Source organism: Alnus glutinosa, chromosome 5, assembly GCF_958979055.1.
Source record: "Alnus glutinosa chromosome 5, dhAlnGlut1.1, whole genome shotgun sequence".
Lineage (NCBI taxonomy): Eukaryota > Viridiplantae > Streptophyta > Magnoliopsida > Fagales > Betulaceae > Alnus > Alnus glutinosa.
This window is the reverse complement of record NC_084890.1, coordinates 28,356,088-28,377,095: the sequence shown is the minus strand read 5'-3', so window position 1 is coordinate 28,377,095 and position 21,008 is coordinate 28,356,088. Positions and strand designations below refer to the sequence as shown.

The 21,008-nt window shown below is 35.6% G+C and overlaps 2 protein-coding genes across 6 annotated transcripts; one reads left to right on the top strand and one right to left on the bottom strand.

Moving 5' to 3' along the window:
* Positions 1 to 4,237: 4,237 nt before the first annotated feature.
* On the top strand, positions 4,238 to 12,536 carry LOC133867902 (protein MEI2-like 5). Of its 4 annotated transcripts, XM_062304671.1 has the most exons (14): positions 4,238 to 4,496; positions 5,297 to 5,346; positions 6,095 to 6,137; positions 6,227 to 6,370; positions 6,443 to 6,912; positions 8,230 to 8,388; positions 8,479 to 8,595; positions 8,704 to 8,855; positions 9,459 to 9,550; positions 9,675 to 10,641; positions 10,745 to 10,829; positions 10,948 to 11,016; positions 11,236 to 11,415; positions 11,685 to 12,536. In XM_062304671.1, the coding sequence occupies exons 3-14, from the start codon at positions 6,107 to 6,109 to the stop codon at positions 11,811 to 11,813; spliced, it is 2,595 nt and encodes an 864-aa protein (XP_062160655.1). In that variant the 5' UTR covers positions 4,238 to 4,496; positions 5,297 to 5,346; positions 6,095 to 6,106; the 3' UTR covers positions 11,814 to 12,536. The 4 variants fall into 4 exon arrangements, with proteins under 4 accessions (XP_062160655.1, XP_062160654.1, XP_062160656.1 ...); XM_062304670.1 differs by lacking the exon at positions 5,297 to 5,346; XM_062304672.1 differs by lacking the exon at positions 5,297 to 5,346 and having other exon boundaries at positions 6,092 to 6,137.
* Positions 12,537 to 13,486: 950 nt separating this feature from the next.
* Positions 13,487 to 20,579, bottom strand: LOC133868032 (phytochrome E). 2 transcript variants are annotated; one of them, XM_062304828.1, is made up of 4 exons: positions 18,209 to 20,579; positions 16,682 to 17,486; positions 15,686 to 15,982; positions 13,487 to 14,164 (listed from the first exon to the last, which is right to left on the bottom strand). In XM_062304828.1, the coding sequence occupies exons 1-4, from the start codon at positions 20,244 to 20,246 to the stop codon at positions 13,927 to 13,929; spliced, it is 3,378 nt and encodes a 1,125-aa protein (XP_062160812.1). In that variant the 5' UTR covers positions 20,247 to 20,579; the 3' UTR covers positions 13,487 to 13,926. The 2 variants fall into 2 exon arrangements, with proteins under 2 accessions (XP_062160812.1, XP_062160813.1); XM_062304829.1 differs by having other exon boundaries at positions 15,686 to 15,979; positions 18,209 to 20,578.
* Positions 20,580 to 21,008: the final 429 nt, after the last annotated feature.

The window sequence follows — 21,008 nt, the reverse complement described above, 5'->3', positions numbered from 1 at the left end:
AATGTTACACCGCCAAACAACCTTTGATTTTTTTTTATTTTATTTTTTATTTTTTAATAATGGTTGATCGACTATAACTCATCAAGAAAATGAAATAAAAGTACGGTATATAACATTCCTCGTAATATAATAATATACATAAAGATCACATTTTTTTGGTAAAAAAAAATTGAAACACGACAACTTTTATTATAATATCCTTACAAACTGACGTTAAAGTCCATAATTAGTACAATAATAAAAGAAGTGTATAGTTAACAAATTAGTCGCCCATTAATTAAATTGTATTTCATCTATTATGGAAATGTTATAAAAAAAAAAAATTATAGTGCCTATAAAAGTAGCCCTAACAATTAATAAATTAATAAATCAAAGTAATGACTCCAATACGTAAATTAGAAAATATTTTAAATTTAAGGAAATTAGATTGGTGAAATATTTTTAAGATTAAGATGGTGTGAAAGCTGAGTAAGAAGGTCTATTGAATAAAGTGTAAACCAATGGATGACACATGGAATATTCTCGGTATAAATAAAAAGCTTCCATTCATTTTTAAGTAATTATTTAATTCATGTTACTTTATGCCGGGCCAACAACCACCACCCATTTCGGCATTTCCTCATCTCTCCCAACAAAAATAAAAATAAATAAATAAATAAAAACATTTATACCTTATACTATTTTTGTTGCTGATACGCCAACAAGAATTATAGCATTCATCATTCATGACATCATTGGCAACATATTCTATTTATAAACAAGCAGCAGAGAGTCTTATTAATACAATTCATATATATATATATATATATATATATATATATATATATATATATATTTATTTATTTAAAAAAAAAATTAAAAAATTAAAAAATTAAAAAATTAAAAAATTAAAAAATTAAAGACTTACTTCAAAAACCCACTCATGACTTACACATCAGGAGCACAACAGCCCCTCACATGGGGTGGGTTCTAGTGTATGGAGCGCACCCCATGTGAGGGGCTGTTGTGCCCCTGTTGTGCCCATGATGTGTAAATAACATTTTCCTTTTTCATATATATATATATATATATATATATATGTGAAGAACTAGGCCTCGTTTGGTTTGTGGAATGTCTATTCCATTAGGAAAAGGAATAACTATTCCTGGGAATAGATGAAGGTGGAATGGAATAACTATTCCTATTCTTTTGTTTGGTTGTAACGGTGGAATAGAACATTGCATATGTATTCTTTTGTTTGGTATAGTGCAATACATTGGTGAATGGAATTATATTATAATCAAATTTCCTAAAACACCCTTATAATAAAAATAGAATTTATATTCTTAAGGACATTTTTTTTCTTTATTTTAGAAACATAAACAATCATACTATGACATTTTTTTTTTTGTTTTTTTTGTTTTTTTTTTAATTTCATAGAGTTCATGGCTTTTTTTTTTTTTTCATATACAATTATGCTACAAAATGATTTGTAAGGAAAAAAAAAACACACACACACACACACATATAATCATCATATCACCATCATAAAAAAATAAAAAGAAAAAAAAATAGATCATCTGCAAAGCCTTTTTTATTTTATTCTTTTTTATTTGTTTTCCAGCAACAAACATTCATTCTTTGCTTATAAAGTAAAATGATTTATAAGAAAAAAAAAAAAAAACATAATCATCATAAAAAAATAAATCATCTGCAAAGCCCTTTTTATTTTATTATTTTTTATTTATTTTTCAGCAACAAACATTCGTTCTTTGCTTACAAAGTTTTTCTCAAACCTCCGTCAGGCAATTGGAATCCTCCCGATATTAAGAGGTACTCGTTTTGCTACGTCTAAGTGCATTCTGTAGGCTAAATCATAGGAGAAAAAAAAAAAAAAAAAAGAAAAAAAAGAAAGAAAAGTTTAACCCACAACAAATTAAGTTGGGTTGAGAAACAGAGAGAGGGGGATGAGAATATAATTGCAGAGATGGAGAGAGATACTGATGGTGCATTTGAGTAATAAATTTTTGAAATCAGAATTAAATTCTTATTCTGTTTGCGAATTTTGAGATTTGACTTTTTAGAATAAAAAAAAATTGAATAAAATATGATTTGTTTATAAAAAGTTGAATAAAATATGATTTGTTTTTGAAAAAGTTGAATAAAATATGATTTATTTTTGAAAAAAGTAGAATCAGAATTATATTTTATTTTCAAAATTTCGTATCCAAATACACCATGAGTTGAGAAACAGAGAGAGAGAGAGGGATAAAAGACTTGGATGTTGAGAGGGTTGGGGTTTTTGGGCAAAAGACGAATTTTATTTATTCCTACAGGAAAGGAATAGGTATTCCACTCCTTTTTGAGTGGAATACCTATTCCTCTTCGTAAGGGAATAGCTATTCCATGGGAATAACTATTCCCTTAAATAATATACAACCAAACAAAGGAATAGCTATTCAATAGGAATAGTTATTCCTTTCCATGGGTCTAATCCGCAAACCAAACGAGGCCCTAGTGTAACATTTTGTTCACAAAGGAAAATAGTAAGGCTCGTTTAGGTGTGCGATTTTTTGAAAAATACGAATATCGAGAAAATTTATTTTTTTGAAATTATATTTGGATAGTTTTAAAAACCTGAAACAAAATTAGAAAAAGTTGAATAAAATCTTAGTAAAATTTAGTATTTGAAAAACAATATTTATAAAATGTCTTGTCGGTATTTGAAAAACAATAAAACAATATTTGACCATTACAAATTAAGGAATTTGTAATGGAAATGGAATGGAAAGAGGAATAAATGGAAGAACAATGAGAGTTTACTGAAATTTGGCAATTCGAAGAATCAAAACCTCCATATTCTATATATACAACCAATTGAATACTCTTTCTTTCTTTGTTTCTCCTACCTAATAGACTACCAAACTCCCGCCCACGAAATAACAGAAAAACTACTCATACATCCAATTAGTAAAACGACATCGTTATTCACTTAGCTACAAAAGAAACGCAAGATAAAGCTACATAAGATGCATACTAGACTACCACGTGTACTGCCAGATGTCATTATACTCTGGCTCTTTATTTATTAATAGCCATGTGTCGACATCCCTACTGAGCTCCTTACAGAAAATGGGCGAAAACTTGTCGGAACTTGTTAGTGGAGAACACTCCTATGCTCGAATCAACAAATGAATTGCATAATGCTTTAAAAGGAGAGCTAGGATTTTTTAAACCGAGTAAATGAGTATTTAAGCACTTGGAACGATAATATGACATTTCCTTATATAAAAGCCCGGATTGAATTTAAGATGGATTGAAATCATGGCGTAATTATCTCACTACTACAATTCCTACATTCTTTCAGTAGAAATTCTTGTCTTTATTTAAGCAAACACATCTTTCTCCCATCATTTTCTTATTTTTATTTTCCGAGGTGTCATTGTTAATCTACACTTATATCAATTTTAATTAAAATGAAAAAAAAATAATAATAAATTGACTATACCGCATCAGCAAAAAATAATAATAAAAAAAAGACAAAAAAGAAGAAGCATTTCTTGTTCCTCTAAGTTGATCTTCATCACTTGGTTTGGAGCTCGTTCAATTTGACCCTTTCTCAGGCTTGTAGTCCAGTTTTCTCATCATAATATATATATATATATATATATATATATATATGATTTTAGAATATGATTTTATTTTAGGTTGTTGAATAATTAAGGATTGAAGAAAGCGCATGAAGTCAGGCATGCTTGTATGAGCGGACTTGGTTGCCCAATGGAGAATTTGTCCTATGTGGCAATGTGGGTGTCTTGTCGTGCAATGTTCTTCAAAGTGCTATAATTAATAATTAAAGAAATAGTTTTTATTTTTTATTTTTTTATTTTCCAAGTAATCCAAAGTGCAATCATAAACAGGGTAATTGCAGCCTTTTAAATCTTTCACATCTCTTGTTTTTGCTGACGTGGCCTAATATTATCCTCCTTTATCTCTTTCCAAAACCCATTAATGTCCCTCTTTTTTGGTCAGAATTACCATAATCCCATGAACCAAAGGCATATTCACCAGATGCAATTAAGTCAATGCCCAGGGTCACCTTCCAGGTAAGGATTTATCCAAATCCAATTTTTTTCTTATTATTATTATTATTATTATTTTATTATTCAATAATTAAAATTTTGTTGTTTTTGGACACCAAAAGCAATTTAAATAGAGTTGAATCACCCACCATTCTCTTCTCAGAAACCAAACTCTCTCTCTCTCTCTCTCTCTCTCTCTCAATCATTCTCTGCTTCTTTTCACTCCTCTCGTCCAATCATCGTCAGGCTCTTTATTTCTCTCACAAACAAACCCATTGGGCTAGAGAGAGAAACAAGCGCAAGTACTAGCAAAAGACTTGCATTCCTCTCTCTCTGATCGTGAAGAGTTTTTTTTTTTGTTCTTCTTCTTTTTCTTTGAGACAATCTATCTCCTCTGTAAGGCTCTAGGGTTGGCTGGGTCGGTACCTCTTTGAGGTAATTACTCTTTCTCTCTTTTGGGTCAATGCGAAATTTTTGTTGCTGTGAATTTGTTTCGTGGGATTGATCGAATTGGTTTGGAAAGTGCGTTTCTTGTTTTAAATTCGATGTTTTTGTTTTTTGGGTTCCGGAAGTACTTGCTGGGATGGTAGATTTTGCTCAGATTTTTTAGAATCTGCTTTTTTATTTGTTTTGGATTTTGCTTTACCTTGTTGGTCGAATGGAAGGTTGGGTTTTTGTTGTTGGGTCTGTTTGGTAGTTTTGATCACTTACTTTGCTATAACAGTTATTTGCGAAACTGTGAACTTCGGTGGTTACCTTACAACTATTTGGTGTGTGCGTGTGCTTGTTACACATACATGCCACACACTCAAGACATATTTGTTTTATGTTTTATGGTTGTTTTTTTTATTGTGTATATATATATTTTGGGGGGGTGAAGTATTTGCTATCTATGTGTTAGTGTTGGCTGAATGTATCTGGGGTACACATGGCTGTAATCATCTGGTACTGTTAGAGTCTTTTTAGATTTCATACATAGCCACTTGTAAATGACTATAAAATTCCATTACCAAACCCTGAACTGGAAACCTCTATGGATGTAAAGCTTCAATTTGATGCATTGTCGATATTTGGAGTAGCGTGCTTATGTGCAATTCGGTTGTATGGAAATATTGTGCGGAACTGAATTTGGTGGGTTCTTGGTGCCAATTCTATTTCTTGGTTACTTTAAATAAGAGCTGGAGTTTTACTTTTTTTGTTACACACCCTGATAAGTGAAGTTAATTCCATGGCAGAAACAATAAAATCGAGTGTTTCAGAGCTGGAATCCTGAAACTAGTTTGAGGCGCGTCATCCTCACACAAACTTAAGCAATTCACATTGTTGGGCTTTGTAGAAGAGTTTTTTGAAAGTTATGCTTGAATGTAATTATATTTTATATAAAAGTGGCATTCCTTTGTCGTGTTTGGGGTTTTTTAAGATAGAGAACTATTGTGTTTTTCTTGTAATTTCTGTATCGCTAGATTGGTTTTCTTGCACTTGTAGTTCTAGGATTTTGTTATTAGGGTTTAGAATGCGCAATGGCCCTTTTTATTGAGATAGTAGCACGAATAACAGATGCTTAAAATAATTTTAAGTATTCAGTTGAAAAAAAGAAACCTGGAATTTGGCACGCTGGAGTATATTAATTTATGAGTGAATATGTGGTCTTTGTGGTAGTTTTATTATTTTTAATTTCTGTTTGGTCTTTGGAGTTTTATATGAGCCCTGACATTAATATGGATTTGTTAATTTATTCTTTCTACTCAGTTGCACCTTAAAATTTCCATAGCCTTCATACTTGCCGAGTTTTCTGCATCTCCAAGTGTGCTGCTATTAATCATGGTGGTTGAGTACACCAAGAGTTCATCATGTGTGGCGGCTTCTTGTACTAGCTTTGCTTTGCATTTCCCAAAGGATCTGAGATCTTGTCTTCCTAGCTAGTCTCAGCAATAGTTTAATTATTAGCTTTTTAAGTTCTGAGTATCATTTATTTATTTAGTTAATTGCAGAAGTTGACACTCAGTTAACTTTGCTCATTGTGTTTTAAGCAGAAAGGTGATGCAATGAAGCAGTTTTCAAACCATTTCTCTTCAGGTAACTTTCTAAAATTGTTTGTTATGTTATGCGGAGAGTAGATCAAGTACAATATCTGATGGACAAGTCTTGTGAACTATTTGTGATAGGTCCTACAAAGATTCCACCAATAAATATTCCTAGGGAGGCAGGAAGTGGTGCATGGGGGACTTTATCTGGATCTGATGCTTACTATGCCTCAAGTGATGCTACCCTTTTCTCAAGTTCATTGCCTGTTCTTCCTCATGAAAAATGTAGGTGTTGGTGATTTCTTATAGTATGCGGTTTCATTATGTGAATTCTTACTTGATTTTTCCAACATGCAGTGAACTTGAATGAAACAGAACATGGTTGTCACCCTGTGGATTATGCCCCTTCTGGCTTAAAGAAACTTGACCTAGATGTGGAGGGTAATGATTCACTTGAAGATCTTGAAACTCATGCAATTGGAAGCTTGCTTCCTGATGATGAGGAGGAGCTTTTAGCTGGCATAATGGATGATTTTGACCTAAGTGGGTTGCCTGGTTCACTGGAGGACTTGGGAGAGTATGATTTCTTTGGTAGTGGAGGAGGTATGGAGTTGGAAACTGATCCACAGGAGAGCTTGAGCATGGGTATGTCAAAGATAAATTTATCTGATGGTGTTGTTGGGAATGGTATACCTCACTTTGCTATTCCAAATGGCGTGGGAGCTGTTGCTGGAGAGCACCCATATGGTGAACATCCTTCCAGAACATTATTTGTTCGGAATATTAATAGTAATGTTGAGGATTCAGAACTAAGAGCTCTCTTTGAGGTAATTAGGGTGATCTCCTCTTCGTATTACTTGTAGTATCTGTTTTTGTTTTATCATGATTTGAGACAGTTTCTTTCCTCTGATTTAGAACTGTTAATTCATAGTTGGATATGCTTAATGAATAAAATTTGATGTTTCACATGCTCATCCAAAAAAGAACTTGATCTTGCACCTGAAACTTTGTTGATTTCATTAGTGGGTCGATTTTCCATGATTTCATTGCTTGAAGCCTTTTTGATGGATTTCTTGTGGTGTCTATAGTTCTTAGGTTTGAACTATTTTCAGCATGAGCTGCTAATCATCTCCCCTGCCCCTCCATCTCCCCCCAACTAGAAAAACATAATAGTAAGGAAATGAAATAAAAATACAGAATGTGTTTTGCCATTCAATAGATTTAATGAGCCTTTTTCATGTCTCTTCATTCCTAGTGATATAATTGTTCATTCACTCTGCCTATATCTCTGTTTTACATGGTTTTGCTGCAATTTTGTCCAAGTGCAAGATGCACATCCTGATTTTGAAATACTAAGGACTTGGGTAGGGTGTTGAGTGCAGAAATTGATTAACTGTTAGAATTGCACTTCGTTTTTTTTTTTTTCAAAAAACTTTCTACCATCTTGAAGTCTCTAGGTTCTCATGCCCTTATGTCTTGCGTTGACATGGGTATATAGTGAAGGGTTTGGGTAACATAAAATGGGGGCCATAAGTCATTATTTGTTAGTTTTCCTGCTCTATCACACATGGCCATCAATTTCACTGCTAACTTCCCTTTATCGGGTTTGTGGGTCCTCATCTACCTCTTATATCAACCATGCATGGCATGCTTTTGCAAAGTATTTGGCTGTATTTACCTTGTTCGACATGGCATATTTGCAGTTGTGCAACACCCAGTGTTTGTTTTGCCTCATTTGGGAAGTCATTTCCATGGAATTCAGCATGATCAGATGCGTTACATGTGAAACATAGGGAAAAAAAAAGCATAATTACTAAACTCTGATTAATCTGACTCAAACTATGATTTTTCAACTTCGATTGTTATTTCTGCCGAAAGAAATTTAACATTGGTTGATCAAAGTATGTTTTCCTTCATTACTTGCTAGCATTTAAATTTATAAGCAGTTTCCTAAATTGTTGGGCCTTGTTACTCAACTTACGACCTCTAATGTTGGGTGCAGCACTGGTTAGTTAGGTCTGAGTTTCGATTCAGGATATTGTTATTCTTCTTTAGCTGAGTGCTAATACTTCTGTGCCTTTGCTATATAAATTATGGTACTAAATCAAGTTATTTTTATTTCGTTCTTATTATTGTTTTTGTAGCAATACGGCGATATCAGAACTCTGTATACTGCATGTAAACATAGGGGTTTTGTGATGATATCTTATTATGATATTCGTGCTGCTCGAACTGCCATGCGTGCATTACAAAACAAGCCACTGCGACGGAGGAAACTTGACATTCACTTCTCAATTCCAAAGGTTTTAATACCTTTCCAAGTCCTAATTCTACTTATTTGTTGATATGATTTTGATCATCATATCATTCATTGTTTTGTTGCATCACACCAGGATAATCCATCAGACAAGGATATTAATCAAGGAACTTTGGTAGTTTTTAATTTGGATCCATCAGTTTCAAATGAAGATCTCCGTCAAATATTTGGGGCTTATGGCGAGGTCAAAGAGGTGATAGGTTTACATTTTCAGATTGTTGTTTTCCTCATTTTCATTCAGGCATTTCTTCTGCATTTATGGTTAACCTCTGTGCAATTTGGTACTTAATGTACAAAGCAGATAAGGGAAACACCACACAAGAGGCATCATAAGTTTATTGAATTTTACGATGTTAGAGCCGCAGAAGCAGCACTTAAGTCATTAAATAGAAGTGACATAGCTGGTAAACGCATAAAGCTTGAACCTAGCCGTCCTGGTGGAGCTCGTCGAAAGTGCGTTTTCTAATATGCTTGATTTTCACATTTTGAATGTTATAACCTGTCGAAAGTAGTGATTTTCATATAAGAGTCATTTTTCTTTACTTTCTAGAAAGCAGTTCCCCGCTTCGTTTTCTGTAACAATTGTCTAGCACTAATTGGGTGCAAAAAATAATTGCTCTTTTTTGGGAATCAAACTCTGGTAGTTGAGGTCACCCATCAAACTCTACATTCAAGTTGCAGCTGCTCTGTTTGGACGGAATAACTTATACACAATATTCGGGTTTTTGTTTCTTGTCTTTGCACATAGTGAGATTTCATTTCTTGGATACATTGAACATCCCTCTAAAAAGAGACGAGTAAACAGTTAAGATGTGGAAACTGTTGGAAGTAAGAACTATTGTTGTCATGGGAGTGCAGTAATCTCTTTTGTATTAACTCTTGGTGTTTCCTGCCAAGTATCATTGGCATTGTTTTCATCGGGTACTTGGATTATTAAACTCAGATCATCCTGATTGCTAATGTTTTATTTTTGAAGAATCTTTTCCCTTTAATTTTCTTGCTTTATTATTAGTGAAATATGCAGATGATTGATGTTATCATTTGTTGTATTTTTAGCTTGATGTTGCAACTGAATCAAGAGCTTGAACAAGATGAATCTCGGAGTTTTCGGCATCAAGTGGGTTCACCAATTGCCAACTCTCCCCCTGGTAGGTCCTTTGTGATACTTTTTTTAGATCAGAGTAGTCTTGTGCATATGCAGTTTGAGTTAGTGATTTCTCGATCCTGTTTCTTTTTTTTAACTGCTATTTCCCTGACAAGCTGAGGTTGAAGCAATGTTCATGACAGGTAACTGGGCACAGTTTAATGGCTCTATTGAACATAATTCTATGCCACCTATTAGTAAATCCCCTGGTTATAGTACCATGAGCCCAACAACTGGCAATCATTTGCCTGGATTGGCTTCAATTCTGCATCCTCAACTATCAAACTCTGTAAAGATTGCTCCTATTGGCAAGGACCTAGGAAGGGGTAGCCATGCGGACCACCTATTTAACAGTACAAGTTCAGCCTACGGAGCTCCCTTGCAACAGTCGCATTCATTCCCAGAGCCCAAGTTGGGCCAGTACAATCAAGCAATATCCTCATTTGGCACTTCAAATTCAAATGGATCTGGCGTGGAAACATTATCTGGGCAGCAGTTTCTTTGGGGAAGTCCAAATCCATACTCAGAGCACACCAATTCTTCAGCTTGGCCAAGACCATCTGTGGGACATCCATATACATCTAATGGCAAGGGCCATGCCTTTCCCTACTCTGGCTTGCACGGCACTTTGCTTGGCTCATCCCATCCACATAACCATCATCATGTTGGATCCGCTCCATCTGGTGTTCCTCTTGACAGGCACTTTGGTTTCTTTGTGGAGTCACCAGAAACTTCATTTATGAGTCCTGTTGCTTATGGAGGCATGGGTTTGGGCCCTAATGATGGAAATTTTATGGCAAATATGGGTGCTCGTGCTGCAATTAACCCTGGCATTAGTATACCAGGGAGTATATCTGAAAATGGTTCATCAAATTTCAGGATGCGGTCCTCGCCCAGGCTTAGCCCTGTGTTTTTAGGTAATGGCCCATACCCGGGACTGTCACCGACCAGTATGGAGGGTTTGACTGAGCGTGGGCGGAGCAGAAGGGTTGAAAACCAAGTTGATAGCAAGAAACAGTTTCAGCTTGACTTAGATAAGATTAAAAGTGGGGAAGATACTCGAACAACTTTAATGATAAAAAATATCCCAAATAAGTAAGACTTACCTCTTATGATTTGTCATCTGTAATTGACAGCTGTATATTTACATTACTGGATGCCTAGTCATAATGACTTTTGTATTGTTATTGACCTACAGATACACCTCGAAAATGTTGCTAGCTGCTATTGATGAAAACCACAGGGGTACTTATGATTTCCTCTATCTGCCGATTGATTTCAAGGTAATTATATTTGGCGTTCTGAAGAAGTTTTAAAAATACTTTTTAGTTTATATTCTGAAGTGTAGTCATCAATTCTTCTTCAATTGGAACTGATTGGCATTCCTTTTTGTTGGTGCAGAATAAATGCAATGTGGGCTATGCATTTATCAATATGCTGTCTCCTTCTCACATTATTCCATTCTATGAGGTTTTATATTTTATGCTCTTTTTAAGGGTTTTGGGATCAGTTCCTTCCTTGGGTTCTCTCTTTATCAAGGCCTCCTCCCATTTCTTTTACCTCTAAATATTTGTTTTGGTGTACCAACTGATGTTGTCTTTGCTTGCTATTAACTAATAAGGGCTTCCCAGTGAATGAAGTACTGATAGACAAATGGTAGATCTCTTTAATGTTTCTAATTTTATGCAGGCATTTAATGGGAAGAAGTGGGAGAAGTTTAATAGTGAGAAGGTTGCTTCCTTGGCATATGCTCGAATCCAGGGAAAGGCAGCCCTTGTCACTCATTTCCAGAATTCAAGCTTGATGAATGAAGATAAGCGCTGCCGCCCGATCCTCTTTCACTCAGAGGGTTCAGAGGCTGGTGATCAGGTAATAAAAGTAATAACTGCATAAAAGGCAATTGGATTGTGCTTAATTATAGTGATATCAGTCTTGACTCATGGAACTCTTTTAAGTTTCTAAAATTTGTAGCTTGCTGGAATTTCCTTGATATATCTTTCTTTCAAGTCTCTACTCAAGTGATATGACTAATTGATAATCCTCAGTAAATCAATTTCAATAAGCACCGGCAGTGTGCTCTAATTGGTCGAGGTAGATAATGGCTTTTGCTGATCATTTATTCAAATGTTTCTATGTAGATCATTCTGGAACATCTTCCCTCCAACAGTCTGAACATCCAGGCCCTCAAGCCAAACGATCTGTACTCGGTTGAGTATTCAGGAAGCCCAACAAAGGATGGCTCTTGTGAGAGGCCAGAGAATTGTTAACAGTGTCCGATGCAGATCGTGCTCTGCCCAAACTGATGGTGGCCGCGAATGCTAACTTTTGCGTATATAATCAAAGTGTATATATTTTTAGGAACGAACGAATCCCGTAGACGAAAAAGAGAAAAAAAAAAAAGAAAAAAAAAAGAGGCATGGAAATTTTGTATCGTAGTACTTCCCTAATTTTGCTAGAAAGCAATGGAAGAAGCTGCAGAAGCATTTTGGTGATGTGCAATAGCTTGATGATGTATGAGGAAGGAGCAAAGGTGAAGTACGAGTGAACTTGAATTATGGCAAATGTGCCTGATTTCGCCTCGTTTTTGCTCGTCATTTGGGGTTGGATAACTTGTTAATCTGCTGCATATATGATGTTTATATGGGTAAGAAAGTGTTGACAGTTTTTTGAGGGTTGGCGATTTAACATGGGCCACAAAATTGTATAGTGGGGAGAAAAACAGAGAATTCTTTTTTTTGGGAGTTTCAATCTTGTGTATTTGGTATTCCTGAAATGGAAACTAGCATGTATCTTTAACATGACATTGTACAGTCTGTTGCTGCTATAATTCATGCTTGCCTTTTCCTACAGCGTTCAAAAATAAACAGAAGCGTTGCCTGGGTACAGAGCCACATTACTGACTCAACTGTGTAAAGAAATGTGTTGAAGAAGAAACCCTCCAACTGATCTTATATGGGTTTTATTTATTTATTTATTATTATTTTTTTGGATTTTGGTTCTACGAGATTTTTGTTTATGCTGTCTGAAACACGGGCAAGGATCCCTTACAATTTCAAAGAAATTCGATATTCTCAAATTTCGTTGAAATCAAGCTGTTTTTTTACGTCGAAAAGACGTGAAAAATGCTATGTATTAAAAGATATCGCATGTTAACAATGAAACCGAAAAAAAAAAAATTCACTCCAAAAGATTTTTTCTTACACTTTGTCGTATAAAAGCTTTGAGTAAAAAATGGTCTTTCGATTTAGTAAAAAAGAAGCGTCTTTTCAAAAGTAAAGAAAAAACCTTTTGGAATGATTTTATTTTTTTATTTTCATTATTAACATGTAATATCTTTAATATGTAACATTTTTCACGTCATTTCAATGTAAAAAACGACTCAATTTCAAATAAATTTTTAGAATCTCAAATTTCTTTAAAATTGTAGGAAATCCTGATCCCTGAAACACAATGTTCTTCCACATAGTTACTACTTTCCATACCTACGTTGGTTCCCGAAACAATTACATCAAGAGTGTAACTTTTATGTAACTGTAAATTTAATGGGAGATTGCTTCTCGCCTCCCCAAAACTATTACTCAATTTAAATTTCAAAAGATGCAATGAACCCCACCAATCTACCAAGCCTTTTCATTTGAACTCCTTTAGGGTTCTTTCTTAAATCCCACAAAAAATAGTTCATGTGCAATGTACGCGACCCAAAATGACAATAATACCCATTCAGATAAAGTCAACCTATGCTTGTGGTTGTTGAGTAATTAGTCTCCCAATTTACAATCACTGGAACAAATTCTTTTTATTTTATCATCGTGTAATTTTTGAATATTGATATTGTTCTTTGCTTTCTTCCCCAGAGGACAGTTGATATCATGATCTAAAGGTACCATTCACCACCCTCTGACAACGATTGCAACTGCTCAAAATGAATAGCCTGAAGACGATAACAAAAAGAAGCTTTGATGCTAAAAGACTTGCACAATTTGTGAAGATTACAACCAGATTCTTTAAAAGAAGGGCTGTATAGGCAAACAATTATATGCACCAGTAAAATCCAGAAACTTTAACAGACATTCATACTACACTCCTCGAATGATAAATCTGACACATTGCCACCTAAACATTTATTTAGACAGGAGAATATATATATATATTCACATAGTAACACTAAAATTTTACACATATTTGGCAGCATGTAATGAAGAAACAGTTAGAATGGCAAATGGATAAGCTCAGAAGTCAAAACCAATCACCTGGAAGGAGTAATTTTTGACAAACCATGAAGGGTCTTACCAGAATTTTCTTGACACAGATAGCCATAATTGAGGTGCCTGCGCAGATAATCTTCCCGACTCTTTTTAAGAGTGGTTCTGGAAAGTTGAGTCATCCTGCTTTTAACTGCCTGTTACCCTCTTTAACTTTCTTTGCTTGTTTAAGTTCAAGGTCAATGAGGAAAAAACATTCATTATGCTCTCTAACATAATGAACCTGACCATTCATCCTGTTGAGAAGTTTCCGAGAGAAGTTGAGACCTAAGCCTTCCTGTGTTGTCCACTGGTTTCCTCCCTCAAACATGTCTTGGATAAGAGAAGAAGGAAGGCCTTGACCAGGGTGAGTCATTCTACATGCACATAAAAATGAAATTTCAGTCTGCATGAATCTTATTTCTTTCATAGTGATTATGATAAAAACCGTAGGGAAACATGAGATGAAAAAGCACAGATACAAGGTTATCATTGCATAAAGCAGTCTAAAAGATAACATGGAAAAGCATGAAATGTAATGTTAGGAGTTTTGTCTATTGCTTTCCCGCTTGGAGCTAAATTGAGTATCATGTGCATGATGGATTATTCAGTTTGAAGCTTTGGTGAATAAAAAAGGCAATAAGGTTTAATAGAGAATCTCATTTTGAAGTTTTTAACAGGAACTAAAATATATCTGAAGATTGATGCATGAGAACTAGTTAACAATGTATATCCAATACCTGACTCCCCCCCCACCTCCAAAAAAAAAAAGAGACAAAAAGAGTCGAGCACATTTTCTCAATATCTTAAAAGCAGTCTTACTGTTTCTGCGAAGGTAGTCAATGAGGATTCATAACACTAAAGGGGACAAGCAAAATCAGAAAAATGAAACCATGACGTTACAGTCTGAAGCCAATCATAATTGGGAAAGGCAAAGGTAAAGGAGACACAACCTAATTTCTCAATGCAGACACAGCCTAACTTTTGGAGTAAATGGACTTACGAGATCTTACGTGTGAAGGATAGTTCTAGTAAATAAAGTAAGATAACAAAATTGAAAAGGAGTAGTTTTGGTGGAACTGGTGTAAGGTAAGTTATAAAAAGGGTGTTTTCTTGCATTTTTTTTTTTTTTTTTTTTTTTTTTTTTTTTTATAAGTAATGAAATGTATATAAAAAATGTCCGGTAATTTTGGCCCTCAATGACAGGTTTCCTTCAGTTACTGCACAACACTCTTGCTGCTTTGCTATTAGGCAAGAAACCCCTTTTTGACTTTCTTGGATTTCCTGCATTACTGTTGTGTTCTTACTTTTAAATGTAACAGAAACATTATGATTTTCCTATATGATTTGAAAGAATATCTGAATCTGTTTTTGCAATCCTCAGATATTGCATGGAGTTTCGCACAGGCACATTAAACTGAAAGACATTGAGGCCATGCTACCTCAATGAACTGAAAGGATGGGCAAACCAAAGGCTCCCAATTGACAATATGAATCATAAACTAGGTGAGGATTATTATCATCTGAGATGGTTATTATTCATAATAATAATAATAATAATAATAATAATAATAAATCATCTGAGATGGGTACATGAGTCACAAGACTTCTATTTTGACAATGACAAGATACAAATTGTTTTTGGCTAGACATATCTTGAATGTGAGGCCTAAACATGTAAGTGATGTCTCCATCCCTTTCTGTTCTTACAATGAAATATATTTAGAAATACATTTAAGTAATTTAAAATGGAGAAATTGGATTAAATGGATAATATGATGAGAGTTGCAACTCCTTAAAAGGTCATATAGTAACTCAACTCAACAAGTAGTTTATAATGCAATGAACCTAGCATCAAATGAAATGTTCATAAATGAACTTAGTTGTGGTTGGGGTACCTGAATTGTAAACGGATAAATTCATTGCCATCCTGTATAAGCTTCAGACCAGGTGAAATTTTGATCTGCACCCAGCCATCAGGAGAAGGTGCATGATGCACCACATTAAGCAAGAAATCTGCCAAAACCAGCTGAAGCCTAATTTTATCGCCATATAGGGATAGTGTTTTGATTTCTTCTGGAACCTCATGAAAAAGCTGTAACTTCCTTTCTCTCAGCAAGATCATGACTTGACTCACAATGGCATCCAAAACATTTCCCAAGAAAAACTCTTCCATGTTTAGCTGCGAGCTACTGCTGTAACCAGGATAAGATATTGGACAATTAAGAGTAATTGTTGCAGTGGTTCACCATCAGGGCAAACAATGACTAATGTGGGGTGTCTATTGAGTGGTTTCAAGGTGTGTGATTACTGTAATAATAGTTTGAGGAAAAAAATGATGAGATAACAACTATTTATAATCAAAGGAGGAAAGTATTTCTAAAGATAACAACACTAAGTAAAAGAAAAAAGAGAAGCAATTTACGTCATGAAAGAAATTAGTGTTAATGAAAAGACAAATCTCAACCATAAACGAACTAGGAATAAGGAAGAACAAATTTGGTTAGCTTTTCTTATGTTAAATATGTAGTCATATTTCTTAAGGCGTGGGAGCTTGAAATCTGGTCCAAAACAAAGGGGTCTGAAGAAGTACAATACTGATTTCAATTCCCTGATCCTCTCAACCAGGGTTCTTATTTTCTTGTCACCTTTTTTTACTTTTGGAGGAGAGGAGGGAGGGTTGATATATGAAACTCAACTGTATACAATTTCCTCAAATTCAAGTATGTATTCCTCTGACCTTAATTATCAGACATGTAGATGCTCTGAAATCAATGAAATTATGCATAAGGTGCTACCATCTCTTCTTTAACAATTATTAGAAACAATTTATTTGCTTTAGAACTTACGATGTAAAAATATGCATGTCATGGGCCTATAATGAGAAGACTTACCCTTCCTCTATACTTCTGAAATCCAAATCCTCGATGATTGTCTTGATCTGTCTTTCACATGCATCACTAGTGTCAAGAAATTGCTTCTGATGTTCTGAAACAGATGTATTTTCGAGGAGTCTGTGGGTAAAGCGAATACCATTTAGAGGATTTTTCATCTCTTGTCGTATGTAAGCCAACTCCAATTTTGAAAATCCTTCTCTATCCTCTTCCCTGCGCCCTTCTAAGGCCTGTTGCAGGTCAGGCACAATAATTTGTAAGAAGCAGAAACAGCCAACTACATTGCCACCTGCATCAGTCCTCTTGTTTGCTGTTAAGAATACCTCCACAAATTTTCCATTTTTATCAAAAAACCCAAAAGGGAACTTCTCGGTATCTTGACCACTAATTCCTCGATATAATAAAATCATGAACTTAGTTAGTGTATCTTGACCTTTCAGCCGACAGAAACCTCCAAAGATTTCCCCAGGAAGCATTTTACCCATGACTTCTTCTCTCCTACAACCAGTTAGCTTTTCCATGGCTGCATTCCATTCTGAGCAGCAGGCATTCTCATCGGAAGCAAATATGGGTGGAATCAATGGATTCAGACTTTGTATGATAGCCTTATAATCCCCTTGCAAGCGGATAAACTTATCCATAACAACTTTCTCACGTGTAATATCTTGACCGACAAAGCACACCCCAACAATATTGTTTTTGTAATCCCTACTTGTGCAGGTATTGGCCATAATGTAAACTATTGACTTTTGCTGATCAAGCCCAAAGTTTCTCAATCTTAACTCAATGTTTTTGTCCTCCTCACCTGGATGATATAGAAGTTGACAAAAAATTATACTATCAGAGAAAAGTAGTGAAAATTGAAGAAGAAAAATAAGCTGAAGGCTAGAGACTTATGGGCAATATAAAAAGAAAAACATGCAAGACTCCAATTTGCAAGGCACCCCTCATATCTTCACGAATATTTTGGTAGAATAACTGGTGACAGGTGACCTGAAGAACTTTTATTTTTGCAGTCATATAATTTAAACTCATGCTCCATGATACACACAAAAAAAGAAAAGAAAAAAGAAAAAAGAAAGAAAGAAGTTTCTTGTGTGCCCCAGATCATTCAATTGAACACAGATTAAAGATAGCGATGGTTTGTGAATGGCAACAAAGACAAATTCTCAACAATAAGAGTCATTTGGTTCTACTAACATGGCACTTAAAGCACTAATGAAAGTAAAAAATGAGTGTGAACTGAGGATTTGAGATAAGGCAAGATGGCCTGAGTTAATATAGAACGGTCAAATTGATTCATGCAACCACGCCATGTAATTAGGACAAACCAATATGGAGTTTAGTTAAATGATTTGGATTTTTCACGCAATGAGTGACAATATGTCATAGAACTCGCATCATCAGCAAGCTCTACGCACCATCAAAACATTACAAATGCAATGTAGTTTACTATGACATTTGATTCAGATGGTAAAACTCAAGCTCAATGACTGTCATTGTTCAATGACGTTAAAAAAGATTTACCGTGCAAAGCTCTGCGTAAAAGATATTCAACAGTTCCACGTGAGTCCTCATGAACAACTTTATTGACCAGGGACTTCCCCATGGCGTCACTAGCTTGTAGTCCTGTCAATTCAGCAATTTTTCCATTCCATCCATTGATGAGACCAGCTGAATCAACCCCAAAAATAGGAACTGTTGCTGACTCAATCAATCTAACCATTTCACATGCCACTGAACTGAGTTCATCCATCCCCTGCATCTCAGTATCATTCTGCTGAATGTTATTCAATGCCTTAGAACTGTTGTCCTCCATATCCTGAAATGAGTCTCTCATGATAAGTTGCAGAGAATGAAGGGCATTAATTTCTGAAACATCCCAAGGCATACTTCTACTTTTTGCTACTTCAAGAAAAGCTTTAAATGACGATCTAGGGTCCATTTTTTCACTATCATCTTTATTCTCTGGATGATGCTTAGCTCCTCCCCATTTTACTTCTTTTGCAGTGTGAGACCTGAACCAGAACAAGAAATCCTTTGACGTGATTCTTGCAGTAGCCATGCCACAAACTTCATCACCCAGTAAAGCAGCACCAGGGTAACCAGCATTGGCCAAACAGTCAGTACTCAGACCTGTGGAATCTCCATGATTAGTGAGCAGCCACTCCGCAATATCTTTCACCTGTGATTCAGTTGGAGTTACACCCAATGACCAACACTTCCCGCCATAATACAAAGCAGCCCCATCACACTTGACGAGATCCATGATACTAGGAGACTGAGTCACAATACCAAATGGGGCATCTCGAAGCAGCATGTCACATAGTAAGGTTTGTGTCCTGAGAATTTTCTTCTCCATCAATTGTGATGCCAATTGAAGCTCCATGTTTAGCTGAATTCCAAATGCCTGCATGAGGAACTCACAAGCATAGCGAAGAGGGAAAGGAACATAGCGGGAGGAAGTGTGGTGGCACACGACCAACCCCCAAAGCTTCGACAAGTCATTACCATTGATAACAACTGCCATCACCAATGAGGCAAGGGAGCCCATATTAGCCATATACTGCGTGTGGCAGCCATGAGGTGACCGAAGTGTTGAATTGACCAAACAAAGAGGCTGCTTCAGTTCTTCACTCTGAACGACCCTTACAGCATTTGCATGGCAATCACAAATCATCCGCACTCGATTCTGCTTGAATAAGAAGCGAGCAGCTTGAGGGATATCTGTAGCAGGATAATGTAAACCCAAGTAAGGTTCTAAGTCTGACCTTCTGATTTCAGATACAACTTCACCATGATCATCATCATGGAACTTATAAACCATAACCCTGTCATACCCAGTGAGCTTCTGAACATCCTCCACAACTGTATCACATAACACACCAATATCTCCCCCAGGCAGTGACTGCAGCCTAGATATTGCCCGAACAGCCAGTTTCTGCGACTGCACTGCCCCCGCAAGGGACAATGCAGGATCACCTGACGGTGCAGGCTCCAAATCAATCACAATTCCCACATCAATTCTATGCAGTATAGCGTAAAAAGGCTTCTGGATATTCCTTGAGTAGACCCAAACGGGGTTTAACAGTGAAATCTCTCTAGAAGAAGCAGCTTTTGCCAACGAAGCCCCCGAAGAAGGCCCAAACAAGGTTCTAGCATCCATCCCAATCAGACCCCTTAACTCTTTTGACTCAAATTGGCTCTCTAAACCCAACAATTGCAAGCAATTCTCACTAAAACCGATAATTCTAAAAGTGGGTTCCTCAATAGCAAGCATACAACCAAAGGGCTGAATCAGACCACCCCTTTGGATTCTAGACAGATATGCAGTTATTTGTTCTTCAGGCACAGATTGTGGAGCATGCAGTACTGATCTGGAGTAGTTAAAGGACTTACCAGACACAGCCGACTGCTCAAACTCAGCCATGAGCCCAGCGTCAGCATTGTACTGAACTATTGCTTTGTCTCTTTTGTCGCTGGTGTTGTTGTTGGGCCTCATGATGTTGCTTGCAGCTGAAGATGAGAAGGTTGTTGTGCCTCTTTCTCTGCTTCCCACCCCCATTTTGAAGGCTCTGGTTGATGGGTTTTTCTCAGAAACTCAGGTGGGCATAGGAGGATCGCAAGTAGCTGGATCTTTCTCATCTCTGTACTTGCTTCTTCTGTTGCTTTGATTCTTCTCCTTGTAGCTTCCACACGTCTCTTTCATTTTTTTGCCGCTTGGGTTATCTTCTAAACGCGCTATAGCTCATTGCTAATCAACCTCCGTACTCCTTTTTTATGAAGTACTTGTCTTTTTTCTTCTGATTAGAATAGTATTACCGCTCGCGCACACTCTCTTCCTCTCATTTTTCTCTGGGCCACTCCCTGTCTCTTTCTCTCATCTGTTTTCTCGGAATTCTTTCTTTGTTTCTATTTATTGTTTTAAATTTCTTTTTCTCGTTTGCAAAGGTTGTCCATGAGAGCCAAATGTGTCCACAACAAAAGCAATGGTTCAGAAAGAAAGAAAACAAAACAAAAAAATATCTGCAGAACAAAAAACTGTTGCTTGTCAGAGATTATTTCATTTTCTTTTTCCCTCAAGATTCATGTCAAAGAAATAATTAATTCATTTTTAGAAAAGTAATGTTTTTTTTTTTTTTTTTTTTTTTTTTATAATTTTTTTTTTTTTACACAGCTGATATTTTACTTTTCATGAATGTGCTATTTATATAGTTTGAAATGGAAAAATACTTAGAACACTAATGTGTTTATTATTTTTAACAAATGTAAGTTGTTAAGTTAAGAAGTCAAATTTTTGTTTAATCATTTTAACAATTATGAATTG

What these genes read in the sequence shown, in the direction of transcription:
- LOC133868032 (XM_062304828.1), bottom strand. Translation starts at nt 20,246, where the DNA reads ATGGGGGTGGGAAGCAGAGAAAGAGGCACAACAACCTTCTCATCTTCA. An exon ending in TTCAGAAGTATAGAGGAAGG is followed by an intron (nt 15,983 to 16,681) that starts GTAAGTCTTCTC and finishes TCCTGGTTACAG; the next exon opens with CAGTAGCTCGCAGCTAAACA. An exon ending in TTTATCCGTTTACAATTCAG is followed by an intron (nt 14,165 to 15,685) that starts GTACCCCAACCA and finishes ATGTGCATGTAG; the next exon opens with AATGACTCACCCTGGTCAAG.
- LOC133867902 (XM_062304670.1), top strand. Translation starts at nt 6,107, where the DNA reads ATGAAGCAGTTTTCAAACCATTTCTCTTCAG. An exon ending in AACTAAGAGCTCTCTTTGAG is followed by an intron (nt 6,913 to 8,229) that starts GTAATTAGGGTG and finishes TTGTTTTTGTAG; the next exon opens with CAATACGGCGATATCAGAAC. An exon ending in CTTATGGCGAGGTCAAAGAG is followed by an intron (nt 8,596 to 8,703) that starts GTGATAGGTTTA and finishes TGTACAAAGCAG; the next exon opens with ATAAGGGAAACACCACACAA.